The sequence below is a fragment of the Equus przewalskii genome, chromosome 5, assembly GCF_037783145.1.
Source record: "Equus przewalskii isolate Varuska chromosome 5, EquPr2, whole genome shotgun sequence".
NCBI classification, from domain to species: domain Eukaryota; kingdom Metazoa; phylum Chordata; class Mammalia; order Perissodactyla; family Equidae; genus Equus; species Equus przewalskii.
Window position 1 is genome coordinate 49,175,866 of NC_091835.1, and position 23,469 is coordinate 49,199,334.

Sequence of the window (23,469 nt, forward strand, 5' to 3'; positions counted from 1 at the left end):
AGATGATTGCTTATAAAATACACCTACTAATGTGGATAGCATACATGACCATTCAGAATGATAACAAGACAAACTGAAAATATCTAAAGATTCTCATATTTAAAAATTTTAAAGCAATTATAAATACTCAAAGGAAGTACCAGGAGAAATCAATTTTGGTAGATATATAAGATGATACATTCAGTAGGTAGATGACCCCCTTTTATTTAATTTAGTTTCCTAAGCTTGAAATAGAGTCCAAATTTTAGTTAATAATTAATTTAAGGATTTTAGTTGCTTAAAGGTAGTTATTGATGGATATGATATATTTTCCCTTAAATAAAATTATTGGCAAGATACTTAAAAAAGATTTAATAAAAATTTCCATGAATTATTAATATTCTATTATATGGTAACAAAGCTATACATGGAAACAAAGATTAGACACACATAATCACTGAACTGAATTCTTACTTTCTCCTCGGTCCCAGAGAGAAGACAGCGTTCTCTCTAGCCCTCTTCGTGTATTGACTGTGCAACTAACACAACAAAACTATATTTCATTGGCTCTTCTGTTTCCTCAGCAGCCCAATTAACATGACTCAAAACTATTGGGAACGACAGATAGAGAAAATCTGCTCTTCCTTAACCATAGACATTATTTAAGCTTAGTGTCTCTATACTTAACAGGCCCATTCGCTACAATGATGGATACGAAAAACAGATACTAAATTACCTTTTGTTCTTCATATGCCTCTTTCAGGCACACATAGTTTGTTACTGCCCTCATTGCTATTGGTAATTTTCCAATTGCCTTCAGATCAATAGGCTTTTTATGAGCGGATATGATAAGCGTGTTCATCCACCAGTACGTTGCTTTTGACAGTAAATTCACAAATGGTTGAAGAAATCTCACACCCAGGTCCTGGAGGTCTTCAGGAGGCTTTACTTTCTGAGGATTCATGAAGAATACATACCTCTATGGAAAGAAACATTCCACAGAATAGCAATTAGCCTAATTCTTTTTCCAGATATTAAAAACGAAATGTTAAATTTCTCTACCTTTCATTTCAGGAACCCAAAATTTATATTTTCATACCTCTTTCCATTCCTCTTCTAAATATTTCCCTTTTGTTGTGACCAGATTAACTAATTAACTAGATTAACTAGTTAAATTCCAGAATTTCACATTTAATCCACTTGGGGCCAATTCCGAAAAATGAGTTATCCCTTTAAAAGTTACTTACTAAAAATCAATCTTTCGTGATATCCTGTGATACAGTCAACTAAATGAAGATTTTTATATTACTTAGATTTTTAAAACTTGTTATCAACACCATTGTTGAGTCACTTTCTGTTAATGCGTTGTCTGGCTGATGTTAAGTGACTGTTCTCCACTACTCATTGTAGCATGTATCTTTGCCTTTCAGAGCAAATTCAAAGTGCTCTGATAGAAAATGAACAGTGAAAAGTCAGTCACTAGTATGTCACACAATATAACTGGCAGCATCATGTGGCGAAAAAGTACAATACATTTGTAATCAAAGACGAAGTACAACTCTTGACCATGTAACTTTGGATATACGGCTACAGTGACCTCTACAGAAGTTTCTTACCAGTGAAATGAGCAAGCTGGATGAGATTATTTCCTTTTTAGTTCAAAATTTCTGAGAATACATAGTTTGATTAACTCAGGTTTGCTTTGGACCAATCATGGAAGATGGAACTTCCTGATGAAAACAATTTTATCTATAACATGAAGTAAGCAAAATGTTTGGCACATAACAGGCGTTCAATCAATATTTGGAAATGAATAAATAGATTCTAGGGTCATACTGAGTTTTCTAGAACATTAATGCTCTGAAATTGAGTGATTAACTCAACCTGATATTTACATACAAAGATAATATACATTTGTTCATCCTCTTACATACTAATAATTTCTAGCTGACTGTGACCTTTAACTCTGGGGTCTTGAGTTCCAGTAACTAAACAAAAATCATTAGTCACTTACTCTGACCCGAATGACATTGATCTCCACAGCCATCAGGAGTCCATTCAAGATGACCATTATGCCTGTGATGCAGAAACGCAGGTCTGATACTCCCCAACCAGACTGCCAGTACTTGACCAATTTTATGGTTTTTGTAATAAAGGCCATTACCCAATACAGGAATAGAGCTGGAAAAATGAAAAGTAAAGAGAAAATGATGCAATCTTTCCCTGATACTTTTTAAAACTTCACTGAAATTTCAATAAAAATATAATGCTTTTTAATAACAAACAATTTTAAATATTCTATTTCTAGATAATTTTATTTGTTAAGAAAACAAACACAGATGCTTTAGTGCACTTCTGGAGTTTTGAATTGATGTTGTGGTAATGACTTTAAAATGACTGTCCTCTACTCTGATCACATGTGATAGATGGGCAGACGTAAGGAGATGTGTAAATAAGATAGCCTACACTCTTCAGAACTTATGTGTAATTCTGTAGACTTTAAAATTGACTTTATCTTCTTGTCTTGTTTCTTAAGAAGCCCTGATTATATGAAGAATTCACAAGTTGGTATCTGTGTAAACTACCCAATAGGAAAGTGGATTGGAACTCCCAGGGATCTGTCTAGTGATTGTACCCTGGAATCCATGTAGCCATGGTTTTCTGCTTTGCAGATCGGCATTCAAGTAGTAAGTGACTCTTCTCACCCAAACAGTTTAAAACACCACGTGCGTCCACAGAGCACAGAGAAGAGCAATGATCCTACAGAGCAACCCCAGGCTGCAAGTGGTGAAGTCAGAAAGGTGGGGAGCAACACCATCTCATAACTACAGCCAACATTTTGCAGCAAATATGAAATGGAAGCAGAGACTTTCCTAGAAATCTGTTGTCGAGGACTCAGTACACTTCAAACTTTGAATAAAGGTCGGTACAAATGAATATGGGATGAGAAAGAAGAAATCTAAAACATACATAAGACAATCCACTTTGGATAACACTTATCAAAGCCAGAAAGTTTAAGGGTGATCAGAACTTCCTTAGTGAAAAAGAACTGAACATTGCCATATAAGCTTATCTCATATATACTTTTTAACTTAAAGTACAGAGACTGTTGGAATGGATTTAGGAAAAAACCCAGACAAAATTATATACTATCTAAAGAGATTCACCTTAAATATAAAGAAACATCAGATTGAAAATAAGTGGAAGGAAAAGATATACAATGAAAACAGCATAAGAAACCTGGAGTGGCTACATTAGTACCAGATAAGGTAGGCTTCAAGACAAAGACTACCATTAGAAATTAAAAAACCCTTTAATAATGATAAAATGTCAATTTTTTCAGAAAAACATAATAAAAATACACATACGCCTAATAAAGACTTAAAAGATCTAAACACTATCAACCACTTTGAACTATTTGATATTTATAAGACTACTCAATATCTAATATTATAAAAACACACCCAAACATCTTCAGAATATACATTCTTGTTAAGTGTACATGGTTCTGGGACAGACTATATATACTCATTCAGTAAACAAGGAGCAATAAACTTAAAATAACAGAAATCATATAGAGTATGGTCTCTGATCACAATGAAAACTCAAGAGAAATAAGTGTATTGATTTTCTATTGCTGCTTAGCAAATTATGACAAGTTTAACAGCTTAAAACAATGCACATTTATTATCTACTGGTTTCCATGGGTCAAGAGTCTGGGCATGAGTCAACTGGCTTCTCTGCTTCAGGGTCTCCCAAGGCTGCAGTTTAGGTGTTGACTAGGGCTGCAGTCTCAACAGAGGCTCAGTTGATTTGGTATCTTCATCTTTGCCATATTCTATCGGCGAGAAGCAAGTCATAGGTCCCACTCACACCCAAGGGGAGAGGATTATACAGGGTGTGAACACCAGGCACAGAGATAAGGGAGGTCTTTCTACCTAATAAGATATCTAGAAGTCTCCAAATATTTGGAAAAAAACACGTTTCTAATGATCCACTGTTAAAGAGGAAATCACTGCGGGGGGCGGCCCGGTGGCACAGCAGTTAAGTGCGCATGTTCTGCTTCAGTGGCCCAGGGTTTGCCAGATCGGATCCTGGGTGCAGACATGGCACCGCTTTACAAGCCATGCTGTGGTAGGCGTCCCACATATAAAGTAGAGGAAGATGGGCACGGACCTTAGCTCAGGGCCAGTCTTCCTCAGCAAAAAGAGGAGGATTGGCAGCAGTTAGCTCAGGGCTAATCTTCCTCAAAAAAAAAAGAAAAAAGAGGAAATCACTAGGGAAATTAGAAAATATTTTAACTAAATTATAATGAGAATAGCACACATTAAAAATTTAAGGATTGCAACTAAAACAGTACTTAGAGGAAAGATTATGGCTTTAGATATTTATTTTAGGAAAAAAGACAGTCCAAAATCAATGACTTAAATTTCTACCTTAAAAGCTAGGGGAAGAAGGACAATGAAAAATATAAATAAAAGGATGAAAACAAGAGAGATAAGAGTAAAAGGCAATAAAATAAAAAACAAATAATTGAGAAAATGAGCAAAGCCAACAATATTCATTTTTTGAGAAGATCAAGAAAACTGCTAAGTCCCAAGTTAGACTGTTCAAGAAAAGAAGGAGAACACAAGCTACTATTATTAGGAATGAAAGAGGAGTGGTCCCTACATATCCTACATATCCACAAAAGGATAATCGGGGAATATCATAAACAACTCTATGACAATAAATCAAAAATTTAGATGAAGTGGAAAGTTGCTCAAAAACCATAACTTACCAAAACTGACATAAGAAGAAATAGAGAATCTGGAGACTCTATATCCAATAAAGAAACAAATTTATAATTAAAAATCCTTCCTTATTAAAACTCCAGGCCCAGATGACTTCACTGGTGAATTTTATTCAACATTTAAGGTAAAGTAAAATTAATCTTACACAAAGTCTTTCAGAAAATAGAGAATACTTTCCAATTCATTTTAAGAAGCCAGTATAACCCAGCATATGAAAATCTGACAAAGACATTACCAAAAAATAACACTAATCTCTCTCACAACATAGATGTAAAACATCTTAAATAAAATATAGCAATATATAGCATGAATAATACATCATGACCATGTGTGGTTTAGCCCAGGAATGCATGGTTACTTTTTCATATGAAAAAATCAATGTAATTTAGCACACCAATAGAAATAAAATTTTCCCAATGGATGCAAAAAAAAAACTTTAATAAAATTCAACATCTATTCATGCTAAGAAAAAAAAAAACTCTGAGAAAGCTTTGAATGGAAGAAAACTTACTCACCTGATAAAGGTCTTATATGAAAAGCCTATAATTAGCTTTATAACTAGTTGTGAAAGACTGTTTTCTCTAAAATCAGGAACTAGACAAGGATTTCACTCTCAATATGTCTATTCTGTATTTTCCTGGAGGTCCTAACTAATGCAACATGACAAGACAAAGAAAGCATAAAGTCTGAAGATAAATATATGTATAACTGTCTCTATTTTCAGATGGTATGTTTGCTTATACAGGAAATCCTAAGAAACCTACAAAGCAAAAATTAGAAGTAATAAGTGAATTTCCAAGATTGCAAGATACAAGGTCAACGTACAAAATCAATTGTATTTTACACAATGGCAGAAACAATTAGAAAATGAAATTTAAAACACAATTCCATTTATAACAGCAGCAGTGAAACAAAAAGCTAGTAACAAATTTAGCAAGATACGGAAGACTTCTAGACTGGAAAGTGTAAACATTTCCAAGGGAAATGAAAGAAGACCCAAATCAATGAAGACTGGATTGTGAAATTCAGTGTTGTTGTCAATCCTCCTATAAAGCGTTCTATATCTTCATATCAATCCCTATCACAATCCCACAGGATTTTTTTTGGGGGGGAGAAGTTGATCACCTGATTCTAAACTAAATACGGCAATCCAAAGAACTAGAATATCCAAAGCAATCTTGGGAGAAAAAACAAAGGAAATGTATGACTATAATACCTGATTTCAATAGCTCCAAAGCTACAGTAATCGAGACAGAACGGCAACGGTATAAAAATCCACAAATAGATCAAAGAAACAGAAAATACAGAGCCAAGAAATAGATCACACTTAAACAGTCTTTTGATTTAATTTTTTTACAAAGGTTCCAAAGCAATCCAATGAGAAACCGAAAGTCTATTCCACAAATGTGCTGGAACATATCCATATCCATTTGGGAAAAAAAAATAACCTTAACACCAACCTTATACAATATACACAATTAATTTTAAAGGGATCATAGTCCTAAAAATAAAAACTGAAACTGTAAAGCTTCTAAAAGAAAACAGGAGAATAGGAAGGAAACATATTTTGAGAGAAGGCAAAGATTTCTCAAAACACGGAAAGCAGTAACTATATATGAAAAAATGATAAATTATGCTACATAAAAATTAAAATCTGCTCATCAAAAGACCTCACTAAGTAAACGAATATATGTGACACAGTCTGAGAGGAAAATATACTCAAAACATCTATCTGATGACATCCTAGTATCTAGTATATGTAAAGTACTCCTACAGCACAATGATAAAAATGCAACTCAATAAAAAATGGACAAAAGATATGAATAATCACTTCACAAAGATAACAAATGGCCAATAAACTCATCAAAAAGTGTTCAACATCATTAGTCATCAGGGAAATGCAAATTAAAACCACAATGTGTTATCACTACATACCCACCAGCGTGGCTAAATTAGAAAGATCAAGATCATCAAATGTTGTAAGCCTGTGAAACAACTGGAACTCCCACACATTGTTAGTGGGTATGTAAAACAAACCACTTTGGGAAAAGATCTGGTGGTTTCTTACAAATATAAACAATAACCTACCTACTCTATGACCCAGCGATTCCACTCCTAGGCATTTACCCAAGAGCAATAAAAGCAGATCCACAAAAAGACTTGCACATGAATGTTTATAGCAGGTTTTTGTTTGTTTTTGTTTCTGTTTTTTTCTATAGCAGCTTTTTTTTTTCATGATAGCCAAAACCTGGAAACAGTCCAGATGTCTATCGACAAGAGAATGGAACAACTGTGGTATATGTACACAATGGAATACTATCCAACAACTACAAGAACAAAACAGTGATTGATACTATATTATGGATAAGCCTCAAAAATCATGCTGAGTCTTAAAACACAGAAGAGTTTATCCTGTATGATCCAATTTCTGTGAAGTTCTAGAACAGGCAAATCGAATCTATGGTGGGAAAAAAATCAGACTAGATCTTGCCTCTGTAGAGATGAAAATGAGGAGTGACTGGGAGGGGCATAGGAAAACTGTCATGGATGATGGCAATGTTCTCTATCACAATAGGGTTATACAGGTGTATGCATTTGGCTAAGTACGTTTTCTGTGCTTCATGAATGTAAATTTTATGTCACAAAAAGAACTGTAAACAAATATTTAACTCTAGTTAATGATACACACCCTGAAGCAATCAGGGAGTGAAGCACGTTAATGTCTGCAACTTACTCTAAAATCCATCAAAAAATAAGAGAGATTGACAGATGGATAGAGAGATGGAACGATGTAGGCATGTGATAAAACAGAATAAAATGTAAGTTCAATCAAATCTAGGTGGTAGGTATACAAGTGCTCACATAATTCTTTCAACTTTCTGTATGTTTGGTGATGTTCATAGTATAACGTTGGGACAAAACTCCTAGTTTCTGGTCTTAAAATAGCCATAACTTTTCTAGGTCCAAGTTTTTTTCTCCTAAAATATGGAGAAAGTTAGACTTTCATCTCTCTAAGTCCTTCCAGCAATATGATCAAATTGTGCCCTCTTCCTTGTCTCTACATAAAAATTACAGCCAGATTTTGATCATTTCTTTCAAAATATTATTAAAATGCATATTTTCTTTTTAATTACATATTATAACATATCACCAGTTTTTCAGAAACCTAATGTCTAGTGTATCAAATTCCCAATGCCATTTTTTTTTTTTTTGCTGCTGCCTGTTGGAAATTTCACTCTTTTTTTTGGCATCTTCACAAAGAGATTTCTGTGATAACAACTGCCTACCATTTTGTACTGAACAGTTTTCAATTAAGATAATTTAGACTTGGACAAGACTTTTCAATTAATCTTTAACCCTGTCTACTTGTTTTTGTTAGATTGCCTTTGCCCAGTCACATAATGTGACACAACATAGCATGAAATAATCAGTATTTTCCACTATCCATTTTAAATTGTAGTGTCTTCTAGACAAGCAAATAAAATAATAGTTGTGTGGTTTAATTATCACTTTTCCTAATTTCTGTGTCAGTAGTCAATGTCGTTTCATCATATAACAATCACATGAAAATCTATGAAGCTTAGAAAATTGTACGCATTCACTCACACGAGCACGCACAACTGGACCTACAATTTTCGGAGACTCACAGGACCCTGAAGCTTATCATGATCCCTGTTCTATACCTTCACCTTAGCTCTCTTTATGAAGGTGTACACCAAGGAATGCAAGGATGGGATGGGACAAAGCACTAAATCTAACTAATTGGGATGAGTTATATTATTTCAGCCTAAGGCAAAAATAAAATTAGGAACATTTTAGACATCCTCTGATTTCCACAAGACAAGGAGGCGAGAGAGGCTGAAAACACAATGCTAAGCATGATGCAGATGTGAAGGGCTGTGCTTTGGGGGCAGCTGCTTCTCAGGACAACATGGTTTTCAGCATGCTGGGAAGCATACACTGCTCCAGGGAGCCCCCTGAAGCTCAGGAGCAATTCTAAGAAGAGTGTGAGATTCCCACGGCATCAATGAAAGGGTGGAACCTTGGGAAAAATGCCTCAAGACTCTAAGCCAGAGGCAGAAACACATGGAACTAGATGAGATGACTTGTTCGTGGGGCAGTACCATGCAGCAGCTCCTTGCAGAGCTCTGATTCTTAGAGTACAGCTTCTGAGAGCCAGAAGGCCAGCACATCCCCGCCACTTTCTTCCTCCCACACACCAGTACACCATGAGGGGCACTTATTGGAGAAACAATGTCCTGGGGAAACGAAGTTTTCACAGCCCAGAGCAACTTTGCTTATTTTCCTCTCCACATTTGCTGGGAGAGTACTGAAGAATTAATTATTGTGGTTTTCCCATGCTTCCCGCTCCCAACCCACAGGGATAGCACATACTATGAGAAAAAAGAAAAACAAATCCCTCTTTGGGGGGTAAAAAAAACCACTTGATCATACTTACCTAAAAGTAACTTAGGAAAATTTGATGTTTCAATATTATGATAATATACTATTGATGTTGTAGTGGCCACAAATCCCATCACAGCTGGCATGAACAGGTGGAGATGCCGCGACTCCCGCCGTCTACGGAGAGCGGTAGAGTATCAGAGTCTAAAGCTGATGGTTCCAGATCGTTTCTCATTTTGTTTCCAATTTTTTCATTAAAACTCTCTCTCAGCAATAAAATGTTTAAAATACAGAATGCAGTAGTAGTTGTTAAAAGAATATATAAAGAAAGACTATATTGGGAGACATAATTCCGCTGGAAGGATTTACCCTAACACGGAGGGTTGAGTAAACACAGCTAACAAGACCTCAAAATGCTTACAACAAAAACAAATACATGACTACTCCTATACTGAAGGGCAGAACTGCTGAAATAACTTAACACCCAAAGCAAGTAAAAACAATCAACTGAATATGTACTCTAATGTACGTGAAAAGTATGTTTATTCTTTTGATAGCTTTCCTAAGCTTCTCAGTGATTTCTCTATTTTCATTAATTCATTGAACACATGTTTACTGGTCCAGACATGCGATTCTGGGATGCAACAGTGAACAAGTGAACAGTGAACAAGACAAGATTTAGTGTCCATGATCACAAAATCTATAGTCTGTTGAGGACAGCAATAGAAAATACGATATTACAACACGGGTGAAGGGACTGAGAGCACACGCAGGGCTAGTGTCTGAGATAGAGAAAGCTTTGTGAAGGAATGGACTGCTAAACTGAGCCCTGAAGAATGAGGAACTGCCACCCAGAGGAAGAAGAGAGGAAGACTGCTCCAGGCAGAGGATCTAGATATGCTTAAGGATATTGCAAGTGATTCAGTATGACTGCAAGGAGACTAGACTTCATTCTGAGAGCAACAGAGCGCTTTAGGTGGATCAGAAATATGACTGGACCAGATTCGCATGGTGGACAGTCCTCAACTCTATTTGCATTAGTAATGCCACATAGTTAAACATTTAACTTTTCTCAAATTACTTAAATATGTTGGTACATAAATAGTTGGTATAGAGAACTGAGTGACTAGTTCGAGAGTGGGAGAAACAGGAACTTTTGGGGAAATTATTTCAGAAGAGGTGTGGTTGACAATGGGAACTGAAATGTAAAAAAAGGAATCTGGTACTCAGGAAAGAGGTGGAAGAGCACTTTAAAAAGAGGGAACAGAGTGTGCAAATACATAGAAGCATGAAACAGTGTAACATGTTCAAAATTCCAACTAGTTTAATGTTTCTTAAACAGAAAGTTTAAAATAAGATGTATCATGAAAAGCTTTGTATACCATGGTAAGGAGCTGGTATCTAATCTTATGGAAAATTGAATACAGGTAAGCGGTCCAGTTAGATTTGTGTTTTAGACAGATCAATCTGGTAACAATGTGGATGATGGAGTTCATAGGTAGTGTGTGCATTTGAGGTGAGAAGACAGACATGGAAGGTAGGAAAGCAGTTCACAAACTGTGGGTATAGGCCAGGTGAGAGATGATGAAAATCTGAACTAAGCTTTGGAAACAGTAACATGGAGGAAATAATACATTTGGAAAATAACAATTGTCAAAATGGACAGGACTCTAATAGCGTTAGGGTACGAGGGTGATGGTGATGGATGTAGAGAATAATTCCCAGGGTGCCTGGGCGGATGAGGTGACCAAAGAAGATTTTAAGAGGATGAGCAGATTGGAGAGAGGAAGCTAGTAAGTTTCAGTGGGGCCATGTGGATTCTGAAGGTGTCTAATAAACACGCAAAGGGAGTTGTCTCATATGCAACTGTATGCAGAGATTCAGAACACGATCAGTGATGTATTGGGGGTCATTCATACAGACACGCTAACGAAAATGTGAAAGTACTACGACAGCGTAAGAGCTGGCTTAAAAACCACCCCCTACCTCCCCGAAAAAGTACAAAATGGTCAAAGAGAAAAAAAGCAGGAAATAAATATTTCATCAGTATAGAAATTAGGAAATGCTTCTAATACTCTCTTCTTATTGAACCAAAGAAAGAATAAAAAAAAAATCACTTTCTTGTTATTTAGGAAATTTAAAAATAAGCATACTATCGATCAAGGCCTATAAAAGGTGGTCAAAACCATACCCAGAAGAAAGTTTATAACCTTAAACATATTCAATAAGAAATAGTTATAACAAATAAATCAAGTAGTTAATTCAAGATGTTAGAAAAAGAATGACAGGACATCAGTAAGGGAGGTAATAATAAAAGATTAATAAAGACAGCAGCAATAGTAAGGTTTTATATTGACCGCGGCATTTCTTCATTAGAGATTTAAGGTGTCTTTTAACCATACTAGTGTTTTTATTAAGACTGCTATGATTTTGTCAGTGCTCCACTTATAGAGTTGTATAGGTTTCAAGTGGTGTCCCAACCCTACCTTTTCCTTTAATCTCTATTATTTTTAGAGTATGATTCGCAGACCTCAGTGTTCTGGTAGAAGCACATACACCACAATATAGCAGAAAATCTTTAGTCAGAAAGTTAGGAAGAAAATCAAAAAGCATACAGCATGGAGGACAAAAGGATAATTTTAAAGAAAGAGAAAATGGTAGAAATAAAAACCTAAATGAAAACACAATAATAATGAAGATTTTAATACACGCTTTTAGAATTTGATGGATAAAATAGCATAAAAATAATCACCACACAGGCCTTTGGTAATCCAATCCATAAACTCAATAAAATTTTGTCTCCTACAAAGAATATATATTATTTTCTAATACACATTAAATACTTATACAATAATCAAATATTTGACTATAATGAAAATGTTAATAAATCCCAAAAAGTATTCATTTAACAAATTACAGGCTCTAATAATAAACCAATCCAATTAAACTAAAGAGCAAAATGAAAATGATTTCTAGATCTAGGAGAGAGTCTAAACCAGAACCACAAATTATTTAGACAGAAATAAAAAAGAGAGCACTTCTTACAAAAACCTGTGTAAAACAGATAAGGATGTTTCAAAAGAAAAATTAACAGCTTTAATATTTATACTACTAAAAAAATAAAACATTCAGTCAGGAAAGTCTTTGCATTGTTTCCCTAACTCTAAGGAGCATTTGTGATATTTTAAGTAAAGAACAGTTCATAAAGATTTTGTTAAAAAAGAAAGAAGGAAGAAAGGAATGAATAGAGAAGTGTCTAATGTAATAAGTATGTTAAGGAGGAAAAGGCATCCATTAAGGTGTCATTAAGGTTCTTTGGGATTCTTGTAGAAGCAGTTTCCAGAATAGGACAAGGCAAGAGAGAAAGCAAACTAAATCTGTGGAATCAAAAGTAACTGAAAGATGACTTTTTGAGAGGCCTGGAGAAAAAGGTAAGGAGAAGAAGTCTGTAGCTAAAGAATGGGAGGGGTAGCACAAGGTCAAGAGTGTATTTCTGCTCGTTTTTAGGATGAGCCTCTTGCATCACGATCACTATAAAACAAGTTGCTGCCATTAGCATATGTTATCATTATTAGTTCAGCCTCTGTTCTAAGTCTCTGAATCTACACATCAACCATGAGGCTAGAAAGGAGGAGTCATCCTTGCCTTCATGAAATCAAGTTTTTAGGAAATATTGAACCGATCTATCTCCCACCTTACACATACACACAGTAACATATAGGGTCAATCTATATGTTAAGGGAAGAAAAAAATGAAGATGAGAATTAGCTATGCGAATACAACGTAATGCAAATATGTCAAAGAGTTTTAAACAATTATCAATAATAGCCAATTAGGCTTCTAAATGCGTGGAGGTGTAGCATATCTTAGAGTCTATGATTTTTCTCTTTATAAAAAACTAAGATGTGAAAATATATGCAAAGAACTGTCACAAAACATTACAGAATAGCTGGCTCCATGACAAAAGCTTAGAAGTTTCATTCCTTGTTAATTGCAACAGAAAACCATAAACAGATGTCAAGGGAGGTTCTTAAGAGATGAGAAGACAATGATTTTTGGAGCTTTCTTTTTAAAAACTTTAAAGACCTTTCATATCAATTCTTCAACGAAAGGTGTAATATTTAGCATAATTTCATAATCAAAATTTTACTATTACTTGAGTTTATTTTCTGTTACTATGCGATAAAAATATTTTTCCATTTTATGTTCACGTTTATAAACAGAATTCATTATATCCTAACTGTCTAATATAAACTAGTTCTTTTATAAGAATGACAAAATTCTTTCCGAAATAGGAGTTTGATGACAAATCCTGATTTTAAAATAATTTTGTGCTTTGCCTCCACTTATAGCTATATCCTCACTGGTTCTCAGACTTCTTTCATGCCTGTCTCATCTATCTTTGATTCTTATAAAATAAATTGAAACATGTGAGAATTGATTATATATTTATATGTAAATACATAGTTGTTAGAGCTATATGTCAACATAGACAATCTTTCTAACTGTTTTGAAAGATAAGGTAAACAGGGAAGTGTCTAAAAGGAGAGAACTTTCTGGAAGGGCTACATAGATGAAAGGAGCAAAGAAACAGAAAGTAAATGAATGAGCACAAGTCACAGAAATCTGAACTTACGTTATCAGAGAAATTATGCAGCAACACAAAAATATGGACAAAACTCATGATTATCACATAAAATGGGTGATAGCTGTTGTTTCTAATAAGTTAAAACCAAAAAATTAAGCCTGACCCACTACGCTCTTAACTACTACCCATATCAGTATATTCACCAGTGTAGCGTAATCATGTTAACTAACTTACGAATCTGAAACAATGCCTTCTGCTATTTCACAAACATGCACAAATAGGAGCGCAAATGTGAGAATCCATCTCAGGTTATGTCCAGGAAAATGAAGCCATGTGTTGTGATGAATTTGCACTTTTGAGCTTTGACTCCCCCACCCTGAAAGAAGAGAAAAAAGTAAAGAGATAAACAAAAGGATCAATCATAACCACGGAAATAATTTCCATTGTGATATGTTTTGGGGGGTTCATAAAACCTTGGTGCTCTCTAGGGTAGCAAGGAAATCCTGGTCTGTTTTCATTATGTCAAAAAAAATCACAATTTCAATTAATTTTTGCAAGACTGCCTACGTTAACACATTGATATTTGTTTCATTGCTCAAAAATAACGCCAACTCGGGGTGGTTATTTCATGCTAATCAAAGCTCTTAATGACAGGTCTCTGATACATTCAAAAGGAAACCAAATTAAGGATGATATTAATAAAAGCAATTTGGTGTCTAAAATCTTTCAAAACATGGGCTCTGTGGGGAGACTAACAAAAAAAGCTGTATTTAGTGATGAAATATAGGACTCTTTAGTTGAATCAACTCAATCATATACATATCATGTGAGAAAAATGATAACTTATGACTGGATTAGCATTGTTCAACAGTGGTGATATTTTCTCAAAGAAAGCTACAGTCTTGTTCATTGATGAACTTTTAAGAAGGATCAAGAATATTATAACTTTAGCTCATCCCTAAAGAAAAACTTCAAGATTACACTTCAGTAAAATTTTGATGATTTCCCCTCAAAACTCTAGATAGAATAATGCCAACTCATATACAGTGTGCCAGGAAAGGACCCCACTTTGTGTCCTTTTGTCACCTTTTTTTCGTACTTTTTTGATCATAGAGAAGCCCCACATACTTCAAGAATGAATGGGAGTTTGTGCTTAAAATATTGCAGGAAGGAATTTCTGTACGGACAAAAGGGATTCCTGAAGCATTATTTGAAAACAAAATTCATGTCTTAGTTGTTCCAATATGAACTTCACTATTGGAAGATTAGTTATGTTTAACATATTCTACTAGCATTTATGCTGCAAACTCTTGCAGACAAGCTCTGTCTTTTTTGCAACATAATTCTCCTTATACCTGATATTCTTTGAGATTTACTATTTATGATCTCTCCCTAACTCAAATAGCCAATGTTATAGATGAACACTCTGCGTTTTTATCCACCATTTTCCTCTGACAACCTTCACTCCAATTCCATTTGATTCAAATACCCTTTTGTCAGCCTGTCGAGGCGAGAGATGCAAACAGGACTGTCACAGTAATCGCTCTCAAGAAGTCAATTAGATGTCAAAAATGAATTATTAATTGTAGAATTGCAATAAAAAAATAGACGTTCTACTTTTGGTCAAAAGACATTCTTAATGTCCTATAAATAATAACACATAAACAACGAGTGTTTCTATATATGGCCACTCTGATCCCAATATATTTAATATCTATACATTTGTTTAATATGAATAACTATGTACCAAAAGTTATATTGGCCTTTGCATGATATGCTATCTCATATAACAGAAATTCTTTGATCACTGTTAGAATGCCAGGCACACAGTAGTCTCTCAATTAATATTTGTTAAATGAAGAAATAAAACATACAAATTATTTTTAAGCCTTCTTTTAAAGCAGATCATTAAATTATGCTAACTTTCTTAAGAAAATCAGTCAGATAGCTTTTTCATTTACTTTTATGAGCAAAATTATGCATGGGAATATTAAACATCAAATTGAAAACAGCAATTATCTGTTTTGAAGGGATAAGAATGTAGGATGTGGGAAGAGTAACAAGATCAGGAAATGGTACCCAGAGGGATTCACTTATATTCTTACTGTTAAATTTCTTACAATGGGTGGTGGTAAGTTCAACAGGTGTTTATTATATTAGTCTCTGTCATTTTTATATATGAAAAGTATTTTATAATTTAACCAAAGTTAAAAGATCTATTTTGGTTGTTTGGGGGAATTATACAGATTATACATGATTGCTCTCAATAATAGGATTTTGTGTATATGTAAACTGTAAAATACTAGAGAAAACTATATTTTTAATTCCTTTGCAAATGGTTTGCACATGTCCTCTTCCTACTTGAAACACACACTCATCACTCTTACTTTAATTTGCACACTCTACATCCTCAAGTCCCCAGACATGTCACTCTCTATGCAATCTTCCCCATCAGCCCCAAGAAGAATTAGTTGTTCTAGCAGATTCATGCCCACGATAATTTGTTCCTGTATCTGTAAATGGGTTTATAATGTGGTATAGTCATTTCTCTTGACTTTGAAAAATCTGTTTCACTAGACAATTCTGGTGAATAGTCCAGGCAAGTACTGTGTTTTTACCCATTTTCCTTTCTCTTCACCTAGCACAAAGCAAGTGCCAAACAAATGTTTTAGATCCATCTCATATAATTCTCTCTTTTTAAAAAACCGCCACTGCTTCTTGAAGGCCATTTCTAGAAGGCATTCTATTTTTACCTATGGAATATCATATGCCAAGAATGCAAATCATTGGAAAACACAAAATACTTGCTTGTTGTTTTCTCACAGACTTACATATCAATTTTCACATTGAAGAAATTAAGTCAACATTATACCAAATCTCAGCCATTAATAAGATTTTTTATAAAACATGGGGTGATATAATATTGGACAGTAGATTACTTACCAATAAACAATATTGGAAAAGTGATAAACAACAGAAAGACATGAGGGACCAGGTTGAGGGCATCCACAAAGCAGGGGTTTTGTAACACGCCATCATAGATATTATATGAAGAAATGTTGTTACCACAGAATGAAAGGCTCATTTCTTCTTATATGGTTTACTCTAAAAGAGAGATAAAAGAGACAGAACCTCTTATTACTAAATCCCCGTTCATAAATTATAGCCTTAAAGAGGGGATCATATCATAAAATTAATCTCCTTTATTTTTGTAGTTGAGAAAATAGGAAATTTCATGCCAAAGCCATTTGAGAGTTTCTCATAATGGCTTTAAACATTGCCAGTTTTTCCCTTCAATCTCTTTTTTTTCAGAGAAAGATATTTCATTTTAATTTGGAAAATATATAAAATTAATATCTACCAACAGTGGTACCCCAAAGGAGTGTTTGTTGGACTAAAATGGTTTCACAGAACAAAAGTGGTGATATATCAAGAAAAACGAGGAGATAAAATGAAACTACTGACTGAAAAGACAAAATGGTGTAACATCAAATCTTTTCCCACGTTCATTCATTGAAAATGCCTTAACAAATCACTTCAGCAGGACACAATTTACTGCAACATTTCATTAATTGCAGGAAATGCCAATAAACAGAGACCAATGTGGTTGCAAACAGCAACTGGCCTTTCTTTGAAGAATACTAAGACAAATTAAGTATAACTCATGTGACAATTTAATGAAACTACTCAGGTAGGTCCCGTAGTCAGAGCATATTCTGACATGAAATGCACCCTAACTGAGCTTTGAAACAAAGGACGCCTTTTAATTGGAAATCTGCATTCCATTAGGGTAGAAGTAGAGTTTAGAGAGGAAACAGAGGACAAGATCACCCTTGGCTTTCTTGGCCATTCTTGGGACTTTGGCTTCTACTCTGAGTGAAATGGAGCCACCAGGGGGTCTTGATCAGAGGAGTAACACACTCTGACTTACATTTTAAATGAATTCCTTTCATTGCTGTGATGAAACAGATGGTATAGGAGCATGGGTCTACTCCATCAAAATACTACTGTGAAATCCGAGCAAGAGTTTTAGCGTTCTGAAAATTTCTTTTGTAACGCCTACTATTTATTTAATATCTACTAAATTTGGACACTGTGCATACACTATCTTAAGTCTTCAGAACAACCATGCAATATTAGTGAAGTTATTCGTATTTTACAGAGTAGGATGCTGAGGTTCAACTAGGTTCAGTAACTTGCCAACCAGTGGGGCAGTGGTGATCCACACCCACATGTCTGACTATAAACTCTGTTCTTCCCACTGTATCATGTAGCTTCCAAGCTATTTTTTTAAAGAAAAGATCTTATTCGTTCTTACTAAAATAAGTAGCAGTTTAAGATTTTAACCTCACTGGACGTTATTTCTTTTCCATATTTATGCCACACTGGATTCTGAGTTAGATTATTAAAGGTTGGCAAAGGTTTGAATAACTAAAGTTGTACCTTTTCTCTCTTCCCTTTCATTGATAATTGATTTAGCAAGGGTCACAAACAATATTTTTTCCTAGAAAAAAACAAAGAGTGTTACACAGAAAAGATTGGCAACAATAGGTAAACTATCGGAGAAACCAAATTTCAAGCAAAAGTTTTGTAAAGCATTACATGAGTCGAACAACTATTTAGAAAGCCTAGGAGTTTACAGGCTGTAAATGCTTATCCAGAATTCCTCCCACATATTATTTCTGGTAAGCCCTTTTTCTGACAAATCATTGATATGCTTTCTACTCAAGACTTTTTCTCATCTTTAAAAAAAAGTTACATTTAAAAAAATTCAAAATGAGGTTACGTACTTGGCAAATCCTTACCAACTATTAAGGTTTGAAGTTGGATAAAAAGACTAAAAGGACTTGAGATTTTTTTAAATAACAGTAAAATGGAAACTTTGTATGATCTATTGTATCTGTATGAGATGATGGATGTTAGCTAAACCTATTGTGGTAATTACTTCACAATACATGTAAGTCAAACCATAATGATGTACACCTTAAATTTAAACAGTGATGTATGGCAATTATTTCTCAGTAAAACTGGAAAGAACAGAAACTACAGGTAGTAGTGGAATTTCTAAGACTGTTTCCTTTATTTAGAAGAAATGATAAAAGGAAACTTAAAGCCAACTGTTACTTGAAAGACATGTATAAACTTTCCTAGAACAAACCAGAAAATAATTTTTACTTTAGCTAGTTTTATAATTTTATCCAAATTATAATATTCCAATTGGCCACATTTATAAACCTTGATATTTAATCATCATCATTGAGCCAGATGCTAAAGTATAATCTGAAGTTGCAAAACATAGACTTCATTAGCTATAAGCATTGCCTGTCTGAATCCTGAAACCTACCAATTAAGTAATCTTTGGATAAATGTGTGTAATTGTGGAAAGAAAATATCACAGAAGAACAACAACCTGAAGAAGTCAAAGAACATTTGCAGCCATGTACCTGATGGCTGGGATTCTAGGCCATTGAGTAATTAACTGTAAAAATACTTATTGATGCTGACCATGTGCTACACACTAGGAATCCAGTAGTGCACATGACAGAAATAGTCACTGTGGTCTTAGACTATATAAATCATACTACACTCCTGATATACACACTAATCCCAATAGTTGTTGGTATAATGTAAAGGTTGTGATCTACCAGACAGGGAAACATACAATGACATAATCATACTAAGTGTATACTTCAGATTAGTAAAGTAAAAGCTTTAGAATGATTTCTTCCTTCTACCATAATCTCTACCCTCACATTTCCGCCGGCTCCTAACCTGCTCACTACCTCTCACCATATCCCTCCTTTTGTTTTTTTTTTTCCTGCCTCCTCCTCCATCTTTTTCCCCTTGTCCCTTAGGCCCCCTTTCCAATATGCCATGTGCATGCGCACATTTCTAACAGCCATCCCATATTACAAATTTACATGGACTAAAAGAGCGAAGGAGTAAACCTGTAGATATGTTGATAACTATTGTTTACTAAAGGCATTTTCTTCAATCAGGATTTTTAACTAACTCTTAAATCTCCAGTTGTCATTCAGGGTTTCCCTCCCAGAACCCAGGTTAAGTTAGGAACACTTTGGGAAGAGTATAAATTGCTGCTCTTGCTGGCTAAACTCTGTCACGTGACAGCCTTCAGCCCTGCCCTTTCTGGAGCTGTTTGGTTCAGCTGAGCACTGACAGGCCCAAGCATCAAGGATGGGGGAGAGGGAAGAGAGGCCAGACAGGAAGACGTGACATTTTTCTCCCCACAAGCATGACCCCACGGAAAGATGTTCAAGCGTTTATGACAGCAGATAAGGTTGGAGATCTTGACTGTATGGATTTTGAAGACAAACATCAAAAGTGAAACTTTGATTACAGGGATGGTCTGTAGAGCAGAAAACATAAAAAGAAAATACTCCTTGATGCCAAACTTATGATTTCAAGGCAGGAATACTACCCTCAGCATTCTTATTCTTTGAAATGCATTGCATGAAGTTTCACACCGTCAGGAGTTAGAAAATTTGGATTTAGTTGATGAATATACAATAAAGCAAGGGAAAAGTAACACTCTTTCCTGTTCACCCAGCAGAAAGTGTCAGTTCTAAAGGAGTACAAACCTCAGAGAATTTAACATGCTGGAAACACCTGAAGCAAACACGCTGAAGGCAATATAAAAGCTCTCATTCCTACATACAAAATAACTCGTTCTTCAGTTATTCAGAGATTAACCAAATTACGTGGTGAGACAGAAACACGACATTTTCAAGAACTTATTTAGGGCTTTATCATTATCTAGGGCATTTTCAGGATCAGATCACTTATGAAAACAAACGTAATAACTTTTTGAAGTTATTCAGCCGATGGGTCATAAAATATGTACTAAAAGATGTCTGTCTACCCATTTATCTATGAATATGACAGATCCAAGTAGAAAAATCCCTAGCAAAAACGCCCACAGACTTCTGATCTAATACTGATCTGAATTCACCCGCCGAAGCTCTATCGCACACCAAGGGGAATGTTGGGACTACTCAGCAGATAAGATTCCTTAGACAGACCCCTCAATGGGTTTTTTTTAAAAATCCCAAACTGAACAAATAAAGCAACAAATAAATACCTTGGGCAATCGTTTGACGCTGCTTCACACCCCTACTGGTGCGCTTGCACTACCTTCAAAACACCGGCTTCCTACACTGTCTTAAGTGTACATTTCAAACCGGGACGCAGAACTCCTAAAAAGTAGAGAGTAACAAAAATTAAGCAGATAGAAAGCTCCTTCACGAACAAGACAGGAAATGTCGAAGAGAAAAAAAGCCCTGTAATAACTCCTTGCACTATCTCCAGATGGTTTAAGCGGGAGCCGGCAGAGTGCTGTAAGTAAAGCTGGAAACCTGATCCCCCCGCCCTCTCTCCTCCGGCCAGGGGCCCGGTGCCTGGATCCTAGAAATAGCGACCGGGAAAGCAAAGCGCTTCGAGAGTGCGCGGGCGCCTTTTGGTTGCCGAAATGTTAAGATCAAAAACAACAGCTTAGCCTTACTCTTAAATTTTTTAAATGATATTTATGTAAAAGACACGGACTCACTTACTCGGAAGGCAGAGTTTTCCTCCCCTGGCCGAAGCACGCAGGGCGCCGGAGCAGATTATTTTTAGGGTGGTGGGAGATCAGCTGCTGCCTCCTATCGAGTTTCTAAATTGCACAAACTGCTCTGGGCTGGGGCGGACACGGCGACTCTGAGGCAGGAAACTGGGCAGAAGCCCCGAGCGAGCACGGCGTCGCGGACTGGAGACCCTCCCCACCCCCGCTGGGCCCCGCTTTCCGCGTTGGAGCAGCAGACTTGGGGCGCGCGATGCAAACATTTTACCAACACAAGGAATATGCGTCCCCCAAACTTCATTAGACGCTGAAACTTGCAACATATGATTCAATGATTTCACCGGAGTCGGGTTTGCAAACTTTGAAACTCGCAAGCTACTCGCTTGCACTTGTAATTTTTTTTTCCCAGGCTGTCTGCGCCCTTTTATTAACCACAAAAGGAAGCGGATTTGGGGATTTCACTCTTTTCCCCCTGAGCGGACCTGGGAAGTGAAGGGCTCCTTCCAGGCAGAGGACCCCGCAGCCAGGCTGTGGGACCCCGTGTGAATGTCTTCCATGAGCAAGGCCGGCTCAAGTGAAAAGCTTGCCCCAGCGACCCGGAAAACTTGGTTACTCCTCTGGACCAGTCGCCGCGCTCCCAAAGGGCGACCCTTACCCTAGCCCCCCGAAAGGGGCACTGTGGCTCCCAAGGCTACACAAACAGTTCCCCCGACTCTTGCTCGCGACCAGAGAGAGAATTAATTCACAAGGAGATAGTGTTCAAAAAACACTCACCCCACAAATAACTTCCCCCAGGACGCAAGCTGTAAATTTTGTCCCAGACATCTCTCTTTAAATAACACTCGATTTTCTCAGGGACCAGTTCTCAGCTTGAAATAACCATTGTTTTCAGCAACGGTCCTAATCTGATAATGGATGGTCAGCCAGGCGGGCTGGTGCCTCCCAGGCTCCTTGCGCGACCCCCGAGGGGCACCGCTCCAGGACCGCTGGCAGCCGGAGCTGGTCCTCGCACTTGAACCCTAAAGCTCAGCGGCCTCTGGCCTCTCGGATGGACGTTGTGGGCAGAGGCCACCCCGCCCTGCAAGCCCTGGGGGAGGTCCCGCGGGCGCCGCTCTCCCGGGAAGGTCGCTGCGTTCCCGGGTGGGTGCCCGGCCTCGGCCAGCGACTGGAGCTTGAACCCCCGGCAGCTAGGGGTCTGCGGGGCCTCGAGGGGAGGCACCCGGGAAGGTCCTGCGGCCTTTGAAGGCTTGGCAACTGCACCTTAGAGCTGTTTGCTGCGACGCAGGCGCAGGGAGAAAAGAGCGTGCTTCTAGAATGGGGATCCGGGTCCTGTGGGTGGAACCTGGGGAAACCCCGTGAACAAGCCGGAAGGGAGACCAGAGCCTCCCCAGGGCATCTGGGGAGAGAGAACTGGAAATAGGGGGCGGGGGTGGGAGTGTAGATAATCCCCTGTTATAGACTCTGACCGTGACTAGACAAAATCAAGTTGACTTTGGGATTTTTTTTTTTTAATATTACTGTTATTAAGATCATTTATAATGATTAAAAGTCATGTTTATTGTAGAAACTATTGGAAGCTATGGAAAAGTGTAAGGGAGGCTACTGAGCCCCCAAACCTCTAACCCTACTGAAAACATTTTGTTATATTTTAACGAAAGTAAACGGTATAGAGCACTGATTAAAAGCAAGGAGGTGGGAGCCAACCTGCTTTCAAATCCTGCTAGCCCACCCATTAGATCAGACAGTAGCTCCATCCATCTGTGTATTCGTTTCCTCACGGGTCCAATGGGACCAGTAAGAAAATATATGCTTCTGAGGTTTGATGTGAGGGTAAAGGAGATAATACAAGTTAATACATATCGTTATTATTTTTTCTATGTGTATTTTACATTGTTGGCAATCACAAGATAATTCGTGTCCTCGCTGTATCTTTTAAAACAATTATTTTCCAATGGTATTTTAAAATCTTTAGAGAAATGATTTAAATGGTGGCATAATATTCTGTTGTGTGGCTATACCATAATTTTAAATCTATTTTCCTATTGCTGCACATGTAGTTGCCAAATTTTTACTACCATGTTTAACCCTATGATGAACATTGTTATGAAGTTTTCTTTGTAGCGGATAAC

At 36.5% G+C, this 23,469-nt stretch overlaps 1 protein-coding gene across 23 annotated transcripts in view; it reads right to left on the reverse strand.

Moving 5' to 3' along the window:
• The window catches only part of ABCC9 (ATP binding cassette subfamily C member 9), a 123,600-nt gene extending 100,923 nt beyond the window's left edge, over nt 1-22,677 (reverse strand). For 5 of the 23 annotated variants that reach the window (XM_070620697.1, XM_008526243.2, XM_070620689.1 and 2 more), the window contains exons 1-8: nt 21,333-21,504; nt 20,864-20,978; nt 18,208-18,268; nt 16,708-16,869; nt 13,999-14,140; nt 9,232-9,353; nt 1,994-2,160; nt 716-958 (exon numbers count right to left, since the gene is read on the reverse strand). In XM_070620697.1, the coding sequence (XP_070476798.1) occupies nt 716-958; nt 1,994-2,160; nt 9,232-9,353; nt 13,999-14,140; nt 16,708-16,849 (816 nt within the window). In that variant the 5' untranslated portion in view covers nt 16,850-16,869; nt 18,208-18,268; nt 20,864-20,978; nt 21,333-21,504. Of the gene's footprint in view, nt 1-715; nt 959-1,993; nt 2,161-9,231; nt 9,354-13,998; nt 14,141-16,707; nt 16,870-18,207; nt 18,269-20,863; nt 20,979-21,328; nt 21,671-22,114 lie in introns of those variants that run through there. The other 18 variants (XM_070620699.1, XM_070620702.1, XM_070620691.1 and 15 more) reach the window with 8 other exon arrangements.
• Nucleotides 22,678-23,469: the final 792 nt, after the last annotated feature.